The sequence below is a fragment of the Vigna unguiculata genome, chromosome 1, assembly GCF_004118075.2.
Source record: "Vigna unguiculata cultivar IT97K-499-35 chromosome 1, ASM411807v1, whole genome shotgun sequence".
NCBI classification, from domain to species: Eukaryota; Viridiplantae; Streptophyta; class Magnoliopsida; order Fabales; family Fabaceae; genus Vigna; species Vigna unguiculata.
The window spans coordinates 33,752,134-33,773,386 of record NC_040279.1 but is presented as its reverse complement, the minus strand read 5'-3'; the positions used below and the strand labels follow the sequence as shown (position 1 = coordinate 33,773,386).

At 34.8% G+C, this 21,253-nt stretch overlaps 3 protein-coding genes across 6 annotated transcripts; 1 reads left to right on the top strand and 2 right to left on the bottom strand.

The window, feature by feature from the left end:
- Positions 1–366: 366 nt before the first annotated feature.
- Positions 367–3,124, top strand: LOC114190889. Its single transcript, XM_028079961.1, has 3 exons — positions 367–1,921; positions 2,068–2,967; positions 3,120–3,124. The coding sequence occupies exons 1-3, from the start codon at positions 367–369 to the stop codon at positions 3,122–3,124; spliced, it is 2,460 nt and encodes an 819-aa protein (XP_027935762.1).
- A 6,650-nt stretch (positions 3,125–9,774) lies between these two features.
- On the bottom strand, positions 9,775–13,047 carry LOC114186147 (serine/arginine-rich splicing factor RS2Z32-like). Of its 4 annotated transcripts, none has more exons than XM_028074178.1 (7): positions 12,928–13,047; positions 12,495–12,615; positions 11,550–11,589; positions 11,285–11,380; positions 10,706–10,893; positions 10,514–10,615; positions 9,775–10,388 (listed from the first exon to the last, which is right to left on the bottom strand). In XM_028074178.1, the coding sequence occupies exons 2-7, from the start codon at positions 12,596–12,598 to the stop codon at positions 10,022–10,024; spliced, it is 897 nt and encodes a 298-aa protein (XP_027929979.1). In that variant the 5' UTR covers positions 12,599–12,615; positions 12,928–13,047; the 3' UTR covers positions 9,775–10,021. The 4 variants fall into 4 exon arrangements, with proteins under 4 accessions (XP_027929979.1, XP_027929987.1, XP_027929998.1 ...); XM_028074186.1 differs by having other exon boundaries at positions 10,514–10,612; XM_028074190.1 differs by having other exon boundaries at positions 9,786–10,388; positions 10,514–10,609.
- A 2,182-nt stretch (positions 13,048–15,229) lies between these two features.
- On the bottom strand, positions 15,230–18,333 carry LOC114187240 (serine/arginine-rich splicing factor RS2Z32-like). Its single transcript, XM_028075435.1, is given in 8 exon segments — positions 15,230–15,540; positions 15,543–15,829; positions 15,972–16,070; positions 16,192–16,379; positions 16,608–16,703; positions 16,869–16,908; positions 17,758–17,868; positions 18,165–18,333. Coding segments are annotated over 7 exon segments (888 nt in total). The 5' UTR covers positions 17,862–17,868; positions 18,165–18,333; the 3' UTR covers positions 15,230–15,466.
- Positions 18,334–21,253: the final 2,920 nt, after the last annotated feature.

Sequence of the window (21,253 nt, the reverse complement as noted above, 5' to 3'; positions counted from 1 at the left end):
ATACAGACCCAAATACAATTGGGTTTAAAGAGCCCATGATCCAAGAAGAGAATGGTAAGAATAGGTGGGGCAGGGTGTATGAGAGGAAACGGTCTAGGAAGAATGACGTGGCACACTAGGAAGAATAAGTTGGTTAGAAGAGAGAGAAGAAAAGGGGGGGGGATGGTCATTTTGGAGGAGGACCATTGTGGTTGCTTCTTAGGAGCTTGGCTCTGGGCAGTTGGATATTCCTATCCTTCTGTATTTTCTTGTTTTCAATTAAACTGGATCAGTGCATTCGTTCTCAATTTCTGGTTTCTTTATCCTTGCAATTTAAATACTTATTAAGTGGTCCGACCTGCCGGATAATTCTTTTATCTGGAAACAATGCCACCGAAGAGAAACAATGCTCAGGGAGAACCAGCAACTGAGGAGCCGGGAGATGCGAGAGTAGAGCTTGTAGTAGGAGAAGTCACCAAGCTCAAAGCCGTAGTTGAGGAGCTTGTTGCACAATCATTGCAGAACCAGAATCAGATGGAAACGTTACGTAAGGAGGCCGCTGAAAATCAGATGAAGCTGCTCAATCTCATGTCAACATTTTCGAAGGAATTTGAGGAAAAAGGTGAAGGCCAGGGATCAGTAACAAAAGGAAAGTCGAGTCCTGGAACAGTGAAGTCCAGTGGGAATCGAAGTTTGAGACAACTCGAAGGAGATGATTTGGAGGAATTTCGTCAATCGATGAAGAAAATTGAGTTACCATCGTTTTATGGGGAAGATCCAGCAGGGTGGATTGCTAGGGCTGAAATTTATTTCAACGTTCAAGAGACACGAGAAGCTGTTCGAGTGAGTCTTGCTCAACTTTGTATGGAAGGGGGTACGATACATTTTTTTCAATCTCTGTTAAATGAGTATGAAAATCTGTCATGGGAGGACTTGAAGAGAGAGTTATTGGAGAGGTATGGTGGAAGGGGAGAAGGAAGTGTTTATGATCAATTGACCTCGTTGAAGCAAACTGGGGTTATGGAGGATTACATTCGAAACTTCGAGTGTCTGATTGCTCAGGTGCCTAGTATGCAAGATGAGCAATACTTCTCGTACTTTACACATGGATTGAAGGACGAACTCCGGGCAAGGATGCGAAGTATACATGTTGCGAATCCTCTTTCCAGGGGACGAATGATGAATGTAGCTCGTGCTATTGACGTAGAAATCTATGGTAGGAGCAGGGGGTGGCAGGGAAGAGGTGAGACACGTGGAGAGGGAAAGACCCAACTTGGAACTCGACCCGTTTCTCATGTGTTGGGTAAAACCGGCCCATGGCAGAATAATGGAAGTTGGGGAGGAAAAGGGTCAAGCCCAAGTGCACAAAATGATGGGGGTGAGAACAGCAAAAATGGGCCCAAGGATAGAGGGGCTCGTCACCTTTCTTATCAGGAGTTGTTGGAAAGAAAGAAAAAGGGTTTATGTTTTAAGTGTGGAGGTTCATTTGGACCGCTCCATCAGTGTCCCGTTAAACAACTTCGGGTCATAATGATTGATGAGGAGATACGAGTCGAATGCGAAGAAAATGAAGAGAAGATAATAGAAGATACTGCAGATGACGTTAACGATGTCGAAGGGGCATGTACTGCATTGAGTTTGTACTCTATGACGAAAGGGAAGGAGGAACAACCACGAACGATGAAGTTGCGAGGAAAGGTGGGTGAAATCCCAATGATGTTTCTAGTAGACAGTGGAGCAATCCACAACTTTATCTCACGGAAGTTGGTTGAAGCCTTGGGTTGGGAATGGGAAAGGACGCAACACATGAAAATTTTGATGGGAGACGGGCATAAATCTGAAACTCAAGGTGTATGTCGCGGAATGAGGGTGACATTCGATGAAGGGGAATTTGTACTTGATGCTTTTCTCTTCGATTTGGAGGACATGGATATGGTATTGGGTATGTCTTGGTTGACCACATTAGGGGAAACTACGGTGGATTGGAAAAGGCAGATTATGAGAGTCAAAACGGATCAAGGAGAGAGAGTGTTAAAAGGAGCACCTCGTGAAGATTCGTTGTTGGTGTCAATGTTTGGCTTGTTGGAGGAAAAAAGGGAAATAAAAAAGATGGGTTGAGCCAAGAACAGAGACGTGTGCTAAATGATGTGTTGCAGAATTTTGCGGAGGTGTTTGATGAACCCAAGGGGCTGCCACCTGTACGTGCGAAGGAACATAGTATCAACCTTCAACCAGGGCAAGGTCCCATTAACGTGAGGCCGTACCGTTATGCCTATCACCAGAAAAATGAAATTGAGAAACAAGTGAGGGAATTAATGGAGGTGGGTCATGTGAGGCATAGCCAAAGTGCATATTCCAGCCCAGTTATTTTAGTAAAGAAGAAAAACAACAAGTGGCGCATGTGTGTGGATTATAGAGCACTAAATAAGGCCACGATACCGGACAAATTTCCTATTCCAGTGATAGAAGAGCTTTTGGATGAATTACATGGGGCCAAATTCTTCTCAAAATTGGATCTTCGTTCGGGCTACCATCAAGTGCGGATGAGAAAGGAGGATATCCCGAAAACAGCCTTTAGAACACACGAGGGGCATTACGAATATCTCGTAATGCCGTTTGGGCTTATGAATGCCCCTTCCACTTTCCAAGCACTTATGAATGAAGTATTCCGCAATTGGCTAAGGAAAGGAGTATTGGTGTTTTTTGATGATATACTCATATATAGTAAGGGCTGGGAAGAACATTTGCAATTGCTGGAAAAGGTGTTGAGTACGTTGAGGGCCAATAAGTTATTTGCGAACAAGGAAAAGTGCACGTTTGGGCAAGAAAGTATCGAATACTTGGGTCATATTATATCGATACAAGGAGTTGCGGTTGACCCAAATAAAGTGAGTAGTGTTATTGATTGGCCTATCCCTACGAATGTGAAGGGAGTCCGCGGGTTTTTGGGGCTTACGGGATATTACCGTAAATTCATTAAAGATTATGGTAAGGTAGCAAGGTCCCTCACGGAGTTGACAAAAAAGGATGGATTCAAGTGGAATGAAAAGGCCCAAGAAGCTTTTGAGGAGCTTAAAAGGAGGATTACTACAGCACCTGTGTTGCAATTACCAAACTTTAATGACGAATTTTTTTTGGAGTGTGATGCTTCCGGGACAGGAATTGGGGCTATCTTAATGCAGCACAAGAGACCTGTTGCTTACTACAGCAAAGCGTTGAGTCCCCGTAACTTAACTAAGTCAGCATATGAACGAGAATTGATGGCGGTGGCACTTGCAGTACAGCATTGGAGACCTTACCTGTTGGGGCGGAAATTCACTGTGTTTTCTGATCAAAAAAGTCTCAAACAATTATTACAACAACGTATTACAACGGGAGGGCAGCAAAATTGGGTGGCAAAACTCTTGGGGTACAATTTTGAGATAGTTTATAAGCCGGGGAAAGAGAATCGAGGAGCTGATGCTTTGTCTCGTAGCAAAGATGAAATGGGGCTGAACAATATGATTTATTTCCCAGTATGGTTGGATTGGCAAGAGCTCAATACTGAAGTACATGCAGATAAAAGGTTGCAAAAAATAATTGAAGAAGTGCAGCAAGGACGTGGCGAGAAGTTCTGTGCGGGATTTGTTTATAAACAAGGAGTACTTTATTATAAAAATCGCCTAGTCATTTCGGAGAAATCTGTTTGGATTCCGAAATTTTTGGAAGAGTTTCATGCTACTCCTCAAAGTGGTCATTCAGGGTTCTATCGTACATACAGAAGAATAGCAGCAAATTTGTATTGGAAAGGAATGAAGAGAGACGTCCAACAGTATGTTCAAGCTTGTGACACGTGCCAAAGACAAAAATATATTACAGCAGCCCCTAGTGGTCTTTTGCAGCCATTACCAATTCCGGAGAGGGTCTGGGAAGACATTAGTATTGACTTCATCACGGGATTACCAAGATCAAAAGGGTTTGAAGCAATCTTGGTGGTTGTAGATCGATTGACAAAATACTGTCATTTTGTGCCTCTTAAACATCCTTATAGCGCGAAGACTCTTGCTGAAATTTTTGTGAAGGAGGTAGTGCGGCTACATGGAGTTCCGAATTCTATTGTGAGTGATCGAGACCCCTTATTTATGAGTGTATTTTGGAAAGAGTTTTTTAAAATGCAGGGAACCAAGCTGAAAATGAGCACAGCCTACCATCCTCAAACGGATGGACAAACGGAAGTAACCAATAGGTGTCTTGAAACGTATTTACGATGTTTCATCACTGATCAACCTAAGACTTGGGTGATTTGGATGCCTTGGGCTGAGTTTTGGTTCAACACAACTTACCATGGATCTACGGGAATGACTCCTTTTGAAGCGGTGTATGGTCGACAACCACCCAAGATTGTTCAAGTGGTTCAAGGGGAAGTGAGAGTGGAGGCTGTCCAAAAAGACCTTGTAGAGAGAGATGAAGCTTTGAGGCAGTTGAAATCTCATTTACTCAGAGCTCAGGACAGGATGAGAAATCAAGCAAATAAGCATCGTAAGGAGAGGCATTTTGTTGTGGGGGATTTCGTCTTTTTGAAGTTGAAACAGAACAGACAACATTCTGTCATGAATAGAGTGCAGTCAAAGCTGAATGCTAAATATTATGGACCTTTTGAGGTTGTGGAGAAGATAGGGGAGGTGGCATATCGTTTGAAATTACCACCATCTTCGAAAATTCATCCCGTGTTTCATGTATCCCTATTAAAAAAGGCAGTAGGAAAATACAAGGTAGAGAAGGATCTTCCCAAAGGGCTGGAGGATGACAGAGTCGAATTAATGATACCAGAGGCTATATTGGCGACTAGGAACAACACAAAAGGGGGGAGACCAAAACACAAGTATTGGTACATTGGAAGGGGCAAGATGTTGAGGAGGCGACTTGGGAGGATACGATTACCATCCACAACCAATTTCCGGAATTCAGCCTTGAGGACAAGGCTCTATTTCAAGAAGAGGGTATTGATACAGACCCAAATACAATTGGGTTTAAAGAGCCCATGATCCAAGAAGAGAATGGTAAGAATAGGTGGGGCAGGGTGTATGAGAGGAAACGGTCTAGGAAGAATGACGTGGCACACTAGGAAGAATAAGTTGGTTAGAAGAGAGAGAAGAAAAGGGGGGGGGATGGTCATTTTGGAGGAGGACCATTGTGGTTGCTTCTTAGGAGCTTGGCTCTGGGCAGTTGGATATTCCTATCCTTCTGTATTTTTCTTGTTTTCAATTAAACTGGATCAGTGCATTCGATTCTCAATTTCTGGTTTCTTTATCCTTGCAATTTAAATACTTATTACTTGTACTCTGAAATAGATTGAAAGAAAATTCGTGTTAATAGAGAACATTAGTGTGATTAAAGGTGGAAGAATAATTCAAAGTTCCTGCATACTGTGCAGTCACGGTTTCCATTTGGTAGTGTGCATTGATTGGCTTAATACTGTTGTAAGCACTGAACCAATCAAGAGATGAACATATTTGATTGTTGGCTCCAGAGTCTAATATCCAAGAACCAATACTGACACATGCGGAAAAAAGTTAGGACTGAGACATTATAAGGTGGATTGAGATCCTGGCTTGGTTTATTATGGCCAACGTGAGAAAAGAGGCTGACCTGATTAGAGGTGTGTTTTGTTTGTAGAAGAATATCAATTGTACAGAATTTTGATGGCAAAGGAATTGCATACGGCAATTCCTGAGCTATGATGAATTCAACAATAGCTCTTTGCACAGTTAAAATTGCAAAAATAATAACTGCTTGGTAGTTATTCTGTTAAGTTGAGCTGGTTGGGTACTTATTTGGTTATGATGAGACTGGTCATCTTTTAGCTCTTGTAGCAACGAGGTCTAAAAATCAGTTATTTGAAATCCTTGCCTCTTTATACAAAGTACTGTTATTTTTAATTTAGGCCGTTGGCTCATCTTGTTTAACTAAACAACTATTAGACTGGTTTGCTTAATCATTAAATTCAAGTGATTTTGCATTTTGTAATTTCAAGCGTTACTTTATGAGATTTCACTTAATCATTGTGTATGAATTTGCATTTGCAACTGCTGAGATTTTGCTTTGTGGTTCCAGCCTTTAACTAATTTCTCTGGTAAAAAGTGTAAACGATGTGGATTCTATGAACAAGACAAAATTCTTTATGACGATGTGTTTGACGAGTGGGAATTGTGTCCTTCTGATTTTACGGCCCCTGATGGAAGATATATCCACTTCAAGGAAAAAGAATTCAATGCGACTTTTCTCTGCTCAGATTGCTTAAATATTAGTGGTGGTGAGTTTCCTGCTACCATTTTTCTTGGAAAACTCCTTACAGCTATCATGATATTAGACTTCACAGACAACTGTCATAGTAACTTATATGATGCCAATGCAAAAATTATGAAGTTATAAAAAGTATACAAATTCAACTTCTGTCAATGGTTCTTTTAATCTCTAATATGGTGCTTACAGTTCAATTTTGTAATTTTAAAAACAGTGCTAGTAACCTCAATTGTGTCACCATTGATGACCTGATTAGAAGATTATTTGGTTAAGAATCTAAACAAAAAGATAAATTATCTTGACCTTTTTACCCATAACCAACCGGACGAAGGATTAATAGGTGGTATTAATAAACACGAGGTAGGACTTATTTCTCTTAAACCTCAATTTTATATGGTAAGTATTATATATAATCTTTGGTTTGATTCCACCTAATGGGACAAGTCTTGTTTACCGTTGATATTATTATCTCATGTCTGAGATACTTTTCCCATCATTGTTCATTCATTTTGTTCTTGTGAGTCTGAGTTACTGGGATTGCCCAAATTAAGTTTCTTCCACTTGTTCGCACTTTTTAATTAACTTTTCATGTTGTTTCCAAGTTACTTTTCTCACATATCAATGCATCTTTACTTCATTACTTGCTAATATATGTTTGTGAAAAATGTGTTCAGTTGTAGTTTCTGTCTCTGCACCGCCTGTCAAGGCCCAACAAGATCACACTAAAAAAGAAATGCCTGTAGCAGTTATCGTTTTGCTAACTATTCTGTGCTCAGCCATATTCATTCTGGTAACGACGCTTGTGTACAAGTATTGGCAAAAGAGGAAGAGGGAGCAGGATCAGGCTCGGTTTTTGAAGCTATTTGAAGATGGCGATGACCTTGAGGATGAACTCGGCCTTGGAACTATAATATGACAGCAAACAAATTCCCTCTTGTACAGTAGGTTTACCTCACAATTTTGTTTAAGAAATTTTATTGTTCATATTACCTGTACATACTGCTACCACTCATTTATGTATGGCTGTTTTGAACTTCACCTGAATGAAATACTTTAAAAATCAAATGATTTAAGATCACTTTTGCAAATCAAATGGTGGCACTTCATCTAATTTTTTATGTATATTTTTCTTGTTCCATTCTCAAAATACCCATACCATAAATCTACCCTCCCACTTACATAGTGACTCATTAAAAAGCTTATTACCTACGTCACATTAAAAATCTTTTTTCATTGGACAAATCCATCACACTACCAATTTCAAGAGCACCATTATAAGGCTTTGTGATTTCAGCCTTCAAAATAAAGGACAGATTATTAGACAAATGAACTTGTTCACTTACCTTAACAAAAGTACTCTGGAGAAATTCATGAATAGAAGTCAATTGTCTTATCTTAATTGATCTCGGGAAGGAGTCTTTTTTTTTTTCACTCTGTTTTCTCAGTAACAACACATTGAGAACAACCTTCCCTCACAGAACGATTAATTTTTCCTTATGCTCGAGTATTTGAGAATACATGTGCGCTACTCTTTTGAATACAAATGACACCATGAGTAGTAAGTGCATTCAATAATGCCCGATGAGTTCATTGATTCAATGTGGATTGCTGCTTTCTACAGTGAAATAAGATGTTTTCCATGGCAGCAAGATTCCTCATGTGTGAACGATTATGTCAAGGAACTAATATATTATTATGTTTAAGAGTGTTTATTTTTATCATCCGATTTGTAACTAACCTTTGTTGTAATCATTTGATTTTTTGTGACATATGACTGTGAATTAACACGGGATTTCTAAATTTTTAATTAAATTATGTTATGTAAATATGTTAATTATTATGAAAGTTAAGTGTCTTGGAATCCAAATTAAAATACAAATTTTTGCATCATTGATTACAATAAAGCATTTCAATGCACACACACAAAAAATGTTAATAATGATTTAGTCTCCATAAAGGTGTTCACTTCCATATTGAGGGTGATTTCTATTATATCATGGATTTCATGCAATGGTTCTAGTTTTGAAGGTTATCTTCAAACACCGACATCTAAATTTTGTAGATGCAATTGTTTATACCATAAGTTTGAATAGACAAAAAAAAAATTGTTGACATGATTGTGAAAATACCCGGATAAAGAGATTCCATGTAATTTACTGCAAACAAATTTGCCACGATATCATGTGAATTTGACATAATTAAATATCTTTTTATTGGGTTTGTGGTGGAATACTATTTTTTGTATATTCAGATGTGTGGAAAAACAATAATTGCATTAGATTGATTAATCAATATTAACTTACACTAGTGAACATATTTTGTCAATTAACATTCTAAATCCGGTTATGATCATATTAGTTATTATACTTGCATTATTATTTTTTATCTTATAACTTATACTACATTATTAATAAATGTATATGTTATCTTAGAAACACATAATTAAAGTAATTTTGCTCAAGTCCATTGGTCTATAAGAAATGAAAGCCACCCTATTAAAATGAGTTAAAAATCTTAATCTAATTTGTTGACTTTTTCTAAAATTATTTTTTTAATTCTATATTTTAAAATTCATTATATATTATATATTAAAAACACATTTAATAATAAAAATTTAGTTAACATTTTTAATTAAATAAATTAAAATTTATCTTTACGTATTAAATTATTTTATCTTATTTAATAAATGAACTATTAATAAATGACAACAATTCAAAAAATATAATATAAAAACATTATCTTTTATTTTGACTTTGTACAAAAAATACAAACTCAAAATCGTCCCTTCATACTTCAAACTTAACATTTAAATTTATATAACACTTAGTTATAATATCGAACAATTTTTCGAAATTCATTTTTACTTTTGTGAAAACTTTACATAAATTACTTCAATTTGAACTCTATTTATAAAAAAACGTTTCATTTAAAAAAGTCATTTCTTAGATAAAGAAAAATCCGTGTAACTTTTTTAAAAAACAAATCTCCTAACTTTAGTTCTTCCTAAAAAAAACTTTTTATTTTAAAAAAATTATAAATTATTGAAAATGTAACAGACCTTCAAAAAATAATTTATAATCACACAGGTTAAAAAGTGAAAATAAGAACATTAATCAAAGATTCGACAATAGTTTTTTAGAATGATAACACGGGTACATTTACATCTATATTTTCCGAGAACATTAAATAAAAAACCAATATTTAGCTTGCTAAAAATTAAAATAAAATAGTAAACTTTCAAAATCTGATTCTCTCGAAAAAAAATAACCCTATAATTAATAAGGAATTTAGAGAGAATGTTTACAGGTGGTAATCCTTTCCACATCCAAACAACGATGTCAAAATACAACATCATTTTTTTATGGGTAAGACAAAATGATGATGATAATACTTAAATGGAGTACAAAATCCTATTCAGTAACTTCAACTCAACTGGGTAGTTTCTCAACAGTTATGATTGTAAAGTTGAAGGACATATATAGAAAAACCTTAAGATCATTCGAGTTGAAGGGCTTCAAAACATTCAAGATTTAAATTTCTAACAATAATTTATAATGGTTTAAAATATCCCAACCCTCGAAACTAATTCATGCACCATATTCTAGTCATGACACACAAGCTAGTTGAACGCAAGAATCTGAATAATAGCATGCATACACATAAAATGTTTTGATGAACAAAAGTCACAATTAAACAGGAGTGCAATTTAGAATCCAGATGTAAACTGGGCCAATCCTGACCTCTTATCAAAAAGCACTATCTAAGGTGACTGTGAGCGACGATGGTTGTCATCATCTTCATCAATGGGGCTCCTGTCATCCCTAGGGCTCCGGGTGGGGCTCCGGCTACGCCCATTAGATTTAGGGCTCTCATAAGCCCTCTCATTGTGGTGGTTCCTTGCAGGGCTAGCAGGGCTTCTACTTTTACCTCTTGGACCATCACTGAAGTCAGATCCATCTCGCTGGGTCACCAACCTATCTTCATTACGGGGAGATATGTCACTTTTCTTCTGTGGGCTGCCACGCTCAGGTGATGCACTATGCTCCCTTATCTTGGAGGGCCGAGGACTCCGTGACCTATCTTCAGAAACTGGGCTTCTTGCTCTTCTCACAGGGGATCTCGATCGACTGGCAAAAGAAATAGGGGACCAATCCTCAGCTTACAACCTTATTACAAATGAAGTACTACTGACAAGTGAAGTACTATTGCATCAGAACATAAACCATAGGATTAGAAATTATTAGAACCCAACCTGTAGCTACGCTCACGATTGTAGCTCCGATCCCTGCTTCTCCCACGACGAGGAGAATATGACCTGACGGGTGATCGTGACAAACTCCGTCCACGCCTGCTGCTACAGAAAAGCTCAAATTGACATAAAAATAAATAAACAAGGACATATCACACAATGTAGCAGAGGTATGGAAACAAAACGAGGGCTTACCTCATCTTTTTGGGACTGTTCTTACAGTTCTTCTCTATATGACCTCTTTCCCCACAGCGGTAGCATTTGTTCTTCCAATCCCCAGCTTTGCAATCTCGGGCCCAGTGACCATCGATGCCACAGTTAAAGCATCGTCCAGATCCAGGAGGTGGACCCCGACCCAAGTATTCACGGGAACCACGAGGACCCTGATTGCATATAGATCACATGAAAAACAAATTAACAAGCAATAAAAAGCTACCAAAATTGGTTAAAAAAGTCGAAGCACAGAAACAATGAAATTAGAGGTGCATGGCTCCAGAAGAAATTTAATATTTATGTACGAGGTTCTTAAGGAAACGCAGACAAAGGAGAACATCATCTAATTGCCCGTTGCTAGTAACAATGAAGAGAAAAATGTGCACAAATAGAAGAACTGAAGACATGCAATAGCCCAATTATTACATTGTAGATTCGACGGAATAAATCTATATATGCCACAATAAAATCCAACAATCATGCACTAGATAAACATTATAGAAACTATGAAAAACATATATTAAGAAAAATATTATGTACATAAACTGAGATAGTTCCTACCCCCTTGGCAAATTCGACAATAATACGACTTCCTTCAATGTCACGGCCATCCAAGTTATATCTGGCATCCTCCGCATCTCGAGGATCACTAAATTCCTGTTCAAAAGCTGTCAGTAACAAGCCACTGAAGTAACAGAATCTTACCACCATTTACAACCGAATCCTCTGAGCAGACACTAATGGCCACCTTGGAACAAAGGCACGACGAGCAATGGAAGTCAACAAAAAAAAAAGATAAAAGACAAAGAACGGAACGACAACTTACAACAAAGGCGAAATCGTTCTTCATATCCACACCTCGAACTCTGCGGAAATGGTTTCCAGAAACAGTAAGGCCATCATTACTTAACTACTGGAGCTGTATACAACGCCCCTCAAAGACGGACTAAACACCAGTTTGTGATTGTTGCCATTTCCATAAAAAACACGCAATAACATTACAGAAAGAATCGCCAAAGTCAACACTCGACAGGAATTTCCATCAATTCCACCAAGGCCAACCTCCCAACACAGACCTCCAGGTTTAGGGAAAACCACAGAAACCTTCAACAAGATTATTCATGTTAAAACATGAAACCTAGGGGATTTGATTCCCACGCATAACATGACAAATAACAAAACAAATCCAAGCTCAAATCAAAGCTTAGATAAAACCTGCATATCACCACCCTAAGTTTCAGCATAAAACAAGGTCGACAGCCGACGGCAACCTATCACTAACTCGACTCCCTTGCCAATGTAAACAACAAAGTTGAATCAAACAATTCCAAACACATATTGGAAAAAATCAAACAATTTAGACATTGAATTGGAAGGACAAAACAATGGAAAACATCCTGCCGATTCAAAGCAAGAAATTAAATACTAAAGAACAAAGACAATCATCCACGTAGACAAACAGGTAAGCAGACATGGAATGGAATAATAAGAAAAACATGTTAAAGATTAAAAGGGTAAATAGGTAAGTAAACATGGTATTTAAAAGACAGTCCCAAACGCTGATTTCGGCCTCAACATTGCAATAGAAATTATTTGTCTGAAATCTTCTGTAACATAAAGGATCGCTGTGAACCCACAACAGCAATTTCAAAACTTGCATGTAAATAACATTGTTTCGAAAAGGATTGAGTTGCTTAGAGAAATAATCAAGTCTATGGTTCTCTCTATATTTCAAAAGATAAGAACTAATGATTAAATAAAGGGAAATTACCTTCCATATCTGCTGAAAGCACGCTCCAGATCACGGGAACGGGTGTTATGGGACAAGCGTCCCACATACAGGCGTGTATTGTATTTATCATCATAGCGAGGCATCGTTTTTCCTTCTAGCTCTACAATATAAACAAATGAAATTTTGAGAGTAATTATGAAAGCGGCCACACAGAGACCCCTTCTGTCGACAAAAAAAATGACTGAAATTGAAATAAAAGGGAATGGATTGGGAAAAAATAATTGAATTTTAAACATGCAATCAATTTCAAAACCTAGGTCGCAGAAAACAAAGAAAACGGTAAATTATTACATGAGAAATTGATGAGAAAGATGAAAAGAAAAATCCAGAGAGAAAATCCTATAGAGCCAAGAACCAAAAGTGGTGAAAGGCGAATCGAACAATTGAAAGAAAAACGGTAGAGAAACGTTACCTCGGAGCGAATTGGTGTTTCTGCAGAAGCCTAACCCCTCTTTCAAAGTGGATCAGCCTCTCTCCGATTATTAATTTATATGGGACCTCTGCCACACATCTCCATAGTTTTCTTTTGTTAATTGGGCCAGAAATTGGCCTTTCCTTGGAAATTAAAACAGGTGTATTTCTCCTTTTGTACCTCCAACTTTTCTTCTGCAACCCCAACTTTTTTAAATTTTAATTTTTATCAACACCTCTGATACCAAATTTCGACACCCATTATATAAATTATATAAATATGTATAACGAAAGTTAACATCCACAAGAATATATGTATATCAGATGTCAAAATTCATGTGTATATATATATATATATATATTATATATTATTCTTTACTTTTCTTTATTTACTTAATTAAAATTTAATTTAATTTATTCTTAATACATTAAATAAGAAAAATTAAAAAACATATATATTAATATTTTATATTTAAACATTATATTAAGAAAAGTTTAAAAATAGCAAAATATGTAAATTTAAAAAAATTAACATTAAAAAATGAAAAACAAAAATAATAAACTAAAGAAAAAATAATTAAAATTAAAAAATTAACCTTCAAATAAGATTAAAACAGAATAAAAATTAAAATGTATAATTATATCTTTTTAAGTTCAACTAATATATAGGAAAATATATAATATATATATATATATATATATATATATATATATATATATATATATATATATATATATATATTATCAAATTTTGAGATCCAGTAATTTTTTTAATTGGATTTCGAAATCAAATATCTTTTGTTTTAGGATACATATTAGTGAGCGTGATAAGAGTCAAAAGGTTATTTTACGAATTTTTTAAAAGTTTGGAATTTTGTATATTTATATATATGTATAATAAATTACTTAATAAATTATGAGTAATTTAAACTGGGATAAAAGATTATGTATATACTTATCTTTATCTTTATATTTAATTAATAATATCGGTTATTACACGTATCTATAATACATATATTCTGTCAAAGTTTTAACAATATTCATAGACGAATTTATTTTTCAGTTTCATTCAAATCGATATCTTGAAACACCATCGATATCTTGAAAACCGACATTTGAAATTTGTAAAAGATTCCGTGTAAGCATTAATTTACTACAAAAAGAATTAACACAATATCACGAATTTGACATAATTAAATGTCGTTTTATCACTCCTAATGGATTTGTGGTGGAACAGTCGAAAACTTCAAAAGCTATAACTGGGATATTGGTGAGGCACATGTTAAGATGGAATACTGTTTTTTTTTTTTATTTACATGTGTATAACATCGTTAGGGTAGACATGTTCGTTACTTAATTTTCTAAATTTGGTTGTGATTGTATTATATATTCAACCAGTATTATTTTTTATCTTATAATTTACCCTACATTATTAATTATTAATTAGACGTATTTTTTATTCTGAAAACTTAATTAAAAATAAGATAAAACTTATTAATCGAGGTCATGTTGATTCGGTCTATCACTAACGCATCACTAACAGGAGAAACCGAGCTCATTTGTGTATTAAAACGAAATGAAAATCTTCATTGACTAACTAATTTTTATAATTTATTCAAATAATTGTTAATGTTTTAATTATATGGTAATAATTAATAAATGATACAAGTATAAGAAAATTAAATTATAAAATTATTATAATTTGTTATATATATATATATATATTCTTGAAATATATAATATAAAAAATATATTTTCAATTTAATTTTTTAAAAATACAAACTCACAAAATCCGTCCCACTACAAATCCAACTTAAACCACCCTCTTAATAAAATCAATCTGTAGTAACTTTCTCCAAAAACATATTTCCTAATTTTAGTTCGTACTAAAAAATACACTACTATTTTCTCATTTGCAAAAATATTATAAATTTTGTAAACTATAGAAAATGCAAAAAGACCTTGAAAAAATTAAAACACGGGTGCGACACGATTTCCATAAACATCTACAAATTTATTTCACGAGAACATTAAATAGAAAAGTAACAACACAATAACACAATCTAATTAACAAGGATTTTAGAGTGAAAAAGTTTACACAATGTAAAATACAATAGCAATTTTTCAAGCGATACTATTCACATCCTAACATCGATGTCAAAATACAATAACAATACATGATAGAGTACAAAATCCTAACTCGACTAAGGTAGTTTATCAACAGTTATAATTGTCTAATTAAAGCAACATAGAAAAAAAATAGATAAACCTTAAGATATTTCGAGTTGAAGGGCTTCAAAACATACAAGATATAAATTTCTAACAATAATTTATAATGGTTTAAAATATCCCAACCCTTGAAACCAATTCATGCACCATATTCTATCCATGACACACAAGCTAGTTGAACAGCAAGAATCTGAATAATAGCATGCATACATAAAATGTTTTGATAAACAAAAATCACAATTAAACAGGAGTGCAATTTATAATCCAGATGTAAACTGGGCCAGTCCTGACCTCTTATCAAAAAGCACTATCTAAGGTGACTGTGAGCGACGATGGTTGTCATCATCTTCATCAATGGGGCTCCTGTCATCCCTAGGGCTCCGGTGGGACTTCGGCTACGCCCATTAGATTTAGGGCTATCATAAGCCCTCTCATTGTGGTTCCTTGAAGGGCTAGCAGGGCTTCTACTTTTACCTCTTGGACCATCACTGAAGTCAGATCCATCTCGCTGGGTCACCAACCTATCTTCATTACGGGGAGATATGTCACTTTTCTTCTGTGGGCTGCCACGCTCAGGTGATGCACTATGATCCCTTGTCTTGGAGGGTCGAGGACTCCGTGACCTATCTTCAGAAACTGGGCTTCTTGCTCTTCTCACAGGAGATCTCGATCGACTGGCAAGAAAAATAGGTGACCAAAATTCAGCTTACAAGCTTTTTACGAAAGAAGTACTACTGACAAGTGAGACAACACTCAAATTGCAGTACTATTGCATCAGAACACAAACAATAGGATTAGAAATTATTAGAACCCAACCTGTAGCTGCGCTCACGACTGTAGCTCCGATCTCTGCTTCTCCCACGACGAGGAGAATATGACCTGACTGGTGATCGTGAGAAACTCCGTCCACGCCTGCTGCTACAGAACAGCTCAAATTGACATAAAATATTTAAAACTCAATAAGAAAACAATAAACAAGTTAAGGACATATCAACACAATGTAGCAGAGGTGTATGGAAGCAAAACGAGAACTTACCTCAACTTTTTGGGACTGTTCTTACAGTTCTTCTCTATATGACCTCTTTCACCACAGCGGTAGCATTTGTTCTTCCAATCCCCAGCTTTGCAATCTCGGGCCCAGTGACCATCAATGCCACAGTTAAAGCATCGTCCAGATCCAGGAGGTGGACCCCGACCCAAGTATTCACGGGAACCACGAGGACCCTGATCATATAGAGATCAGATTAAAACAAATTAACAAGAAATATAATAGCCCAAGTATTAGCTTGTAGATTCTACAGAATAAATTCATATATGCCACAATAAAATCCAACAACCATGCATTAAATAAACACTATAGACAATACGAAAACCATCCAAAGACGAACTACTAAAATTGAGAAGACCAAATCATAAGAAAAATATCATTAGAGACATTTAAGTAGTTCCTACCCCCTTAGCAAATTCAACAATAATACGACTTCCTTCAAAGTCACGGCCATCCAAGTTAAATCTAGCATCATCCGCATCTCGAGGATCACTAAATTCCTGTTCAAAATCTGTCAGTAACAAGCCACTGAAGTAACAGAATCTTACCACCATTTACAACCGAATCCTCTGAGCAGACACTAATGGCCACCTTGGAACAAAGGCACGACGAGCAATGGAAGTCAACAAAATAAATAAAAGACAAAGAATGGAATGAAAACTTACAACAAAGGCGAAATCGTTCTTCATATCCACACCTCGAACTCTGCGGAAATGGTTTCCAGAAACAGTAAGGCCATCATTACTTAACTACTGGAGCTGTATACAACGCCCTCAAAGACGGACTAAACACCAGTTTGTGATTGTTGCCATTTCCATAAAAAACACGCAATAACATTACAGAAAGAATCGCCAAAGTCAACACTCGACAGGAATTTCCATCAATTCCACCAAGGCCAACCTCCCAACACAGACCTCCAGGTTTAGGGAAAACCACAGAAACCTTCAACAAGATTATTCATGTTAAAACATGACACCTAAGGGATTTGGTTCCCACGTATAACATGACAAATAACAAAAAAAATCCAAGCTCAAATCAAAGCTTAGATAAAACCTGCATACCACCACCCTATGTTTCAGCATAAAACAAGGTCGACAGCCGACTGCAACCTATCACTAACTCAACTCCCTTGTCAATGTAAACAATAAAGACGAATCAAACAATTGCAATCATATCTCAGATAAAGTCAAACAATTTGGACATTGAATTGGAAGGACAAACCAATGGAAAACATCCTGCCAATTCTAAACAAGGAATTAAGTAATAAAGAACAAAGGCAATCATCCGCATAAACAAACAGGTAAACAGACATGGAATACTAAAAAGAATGTCAAAGATTAAAAGCAAATAGGTCCTTTAAAAAACGGTCCCAAACGGTGATTCCGGCCTCAAAGCTACAATAGAAGTTTTTTCTATCGCCATGAATCCACAACCACAATTTCAAAACTCCCATGTAAATAACATTGTGGATTGAGTTGCTTGGAGAAAAAATCAAGTCTAGGGTTCTCTATATATTTTGAATGATAAGAATTACCAATTAAAAAGAAAAATTACCTTCCATATCTGCTGAAAGCACGCTCCAGATCACGAGAACGGGTATTGTGGGACAAGCGTCCCACATACAGGCGTGTATTGTATTTATCATCATAGCGAGGCATCGTTCGTCTATTACAATATAAACAAATAAAATTTTGAGAGTAATTATGAACACTACATAGAAACAAAAACTAAGATTGAAATAAAAGGGAATGGATTATGAAAAAATAATTGAATTTCAAACATGCAGCCAATTTCAAAACCTAATCACAGAAAACAAACAAATCCGTATATTATTACATCAGAAAATTCTGTGAAAGACGAAGAGAAGCAGCAAGAGAGAAAATCTGATAGAGAGGAAAACCAAAAGTAAAAAAGGAGGCAAATCGAACAATTGGAAGAATAAGAGAGTTGGGAACCTATACCTCGGAGATTGGTGTTTCTGCCCAAACCTAACCCTTTCAAAATGGATCTGCTTCTCTCCGATGATGAATTTATACAGGACCTCTGCCACATATCTTCCTAGATTTTTTTCTCTGTTAATTGGGCCTGAGTTTGGGCTTTTCGTGAAAATTAAAAATGAAAGAACAAAACACATCATCTTCAAGATTTTATATTTGCCTGATACTTCGAGTAATACATACTCTTTATTTTGATATGGTAATTTTCGTCCTTGCTTTTATAAAATTTGTAATTTTTATCTCAGTTTTTTTTTTATTTTTGATAATTTAATCTTTATGTTTTAGATAAGTTTATGTTTATATGTTTGTTAATTACATGTAACTTTATTCAATTTTATGTTTAATTATATATAATATTACTTTGGCCATGGACAAAAAATATATAATATTCGTATTGTATGGGATAATTGAAAAAATATATATAACCTATGACTACTTATTATCAATATAAGTTGATAATGATTTAATATGCTTTTAGAAAATAAAATTGAACAAGTTACTGATAATTAATATATATATATATATATATATATATATATATATATTAGAGAACAATATTACAAATAAATAAAAAATATAAATATTAAATTTGCAAAAAGAAAAATAAATTTTAGGAACCAAAAATTGTTTATTTTTTTCAAATACTACGATCAAACTTACATTTTTTTTTATTGGCTGAAATTTTTAACCTTATTAACAATATTTGGTGGACAAATCTGTTTTTACTTGTAATTTTTTTATATACCACTTAAATAGCATTTTCACTTAATGTTTCTTAAAAAACTAGATTTAACTTCTAATCTTTTATATTCATTCATCCTTAATCTCTAAATTATTTAATAAATTATCTTTTAATCTTGTAATATAATATAAATATTGATAATAATAATAATAATAGTAATAATAATAATATATAACTGTTATTATTATCTTGTTTCTGTTATGAATTAATGGTCGTCCATTGATTTATACAATTACTCATATGATTGATAATCATATTATTCATTACTCTTTATGATGTAATATTTTGTATTTACTATTTGATTTTATATCCTTTCTGGGTTACCATATTGTACCTATAAATAGGACTCGTCCTATCAGTAATGAGACACACATAAAAACAGAAGTTGCTCCCTACTCTCTCATTCTCTATTCTTCCTCTCCTTTGTCTCTCTTATTACCTTTATTTTATAACACGTTATCAGCACGAGGGTTATCCAACTGAGCGTGAAGGCATATTTTTTTTTTTCTCCCTAAGAACAACGCTCTATATTCCTTAACCGAGGTTCTTTCTAATCTTTTTCTCATTCACAAACTTTATCTCATTTTCTTTTTTTTGTGTAATGATAATTGTTTGATTTATTTTTCTCTGTCATATTATTATTATTATTATTATTTGATTTTAATAATTTCATACATGAAATTTGATTATATTAATATTTTATGTGCTAGTTTTAAACACGCGAAACGTTGCAAAATTCTCTGTCATAATATTTTTATTATGACGATGATTATTATTAATATTATTATTTTGATGATGATGATTATTATTAATATTATTATTTTATGTGTTAGTTTTAAACACGCGAAACGTTGCAAAATTTGGATTTGTGACCCTTGATATTGTAAGGAAGAATTCCTTATATTGGATTTTAAATGTTGAAATATATTTAGATGCAATGGATATTGGGATACCATTAAATAAAGAAATAAAGCAACTAATTTGCTCATAACAAAAATATTGTGAAAAGAGACTTCACAAATATTGTGAATTTATTTCATGCCTATGCATGGCTGGCTGGACAAAGCAATAAAGCTTTTGATGAAAAATCATGAGATCCGCCTAATCTGCTCCATTCCCAGAAGTGAATGGAGCAATCAATATTATGAATTGATTTCATGCCTTCTTGTGGCTGAACAAAATAATGAGCTCTTGATGAAAAATCATGAGGCCCGACCAACTGGTTCTGCTCCATTCCCAGAAGTGAATGCAGCAACATCTGATCCATATAATCATGGACGAGGTCAAGACCATAATAATAATCGTGGTCGTAATTTTGGCCGTGGTCGTAGCCATGGTCGTGGTCGTGGTCGTGCTATTAATCATGGTCGTGGACATGGTTATAAAGGAAATTTTCAAAGAGAAACTTCATCAACAGAAGTGGAACAAGAATGCGAAAAAGGAAAAAGAAAGGGGTGAAAATAATGGCAAAAAGGCTGAAAATATATGTTACCGTTGTGGTAGTAAAGGTCATTGGACCCGTGCCTGTTATACACCAAAGCATCTTGTTGAACTCTACCAAGAATCACTTAAAAAGAAGAATGTAGAAACACACTTTGCTTATGAAGATGGTGATTCTGATTATGGTCATATGGATACTACTCATCTTGATATTGGTGATTTCTTTTCTAAACCCGATGGAAGCATTGATCACCTTATTGGTGATGGGAGTGTTAGAAAATAGTTTTATTTTATGATTAATTTTTAAGACAATGTTTTATATTTAATTCATGTTGCTTTTATATGTACAAGTTTTTATGTTTTTATGAATAAAATCCTCTATTTTATTTTTTTTTTCTTTCTCTCCTCTTACAAAGTAATCTCTAATATTGATATTTATGTTTATATGAAGAATGAATATTGGCATTAACACCAATGATGAGGATCTGTGCCTTGCTGATAGTGCAACAACTCATACAATTCTCAAGAGTAATAAATTTTTCTCTACTTTGGTAATGCGAGAAGTCAATGTTAGTACTATTTCTGGTACTACAAATATAATTGAAGGCTCTGGAAGAGCTACAGTACTTCTGCCAAGAGGTACAAGATTGCATATTAAAAATGCATTTTATTCTCCTAAGTCCAATAGAAACTTATTAAGTTTCAAGGATATTCGTCTAAATGGATATCATATTGAGACAAATAATGAAGGAGATGTTGAATATCTTTATATCACTCAAATTGAGTCAAATAAAAAATGTGTATTGGAGAAATTATCAGCCTTCTCTTATGGCTTGTACTACACATATATTAATGCGATTGAGACGCATGT

What these genes read in the sequence shown, in the direction of transcription:
- LOC114190889 (XM_028079961.1), top strand. Translation starts at nt 367, where the DNA reads ATGCCACCGAAGAGAAACAATGCTCAGGGAGAACCAGCAACTGAGGAG. An exon ending in GGACATGGATATGGTATTGG is followed by an intron (nt 1,922 to 2,067) that starts GTATGTCTTGGT and finishes GGCTTGTTGGAG; the next exon opens with GAAAAAAGGGAAATAAAAAA.
- LOC114186147 (XM_028074178.1), bottom strand. Translation starts at nt 12,598, where the DNA reads ATGCCTCGCTATGATGATAAATACAATACACGCCTGTATGTGGGACGC. An exon ending in GCTTTCAGCAGATATGGAAG is followed by an intron (nt 11,590 to 12,494) that starts GTAATTTCCCTT and finishes CCATTTCCGCAG; the next exon opens with AGTTCGAGGTGTGGATATGA. An exon ending in AATCGTGAGCGTAGCTACAG is followed by an intron (nt 10,389 to 10,513) that starts GTTGGGTTCTAA and finishes TTCTTTTGCCAG; the next exon opens with TCGATCGAGATCCCCTGTGA.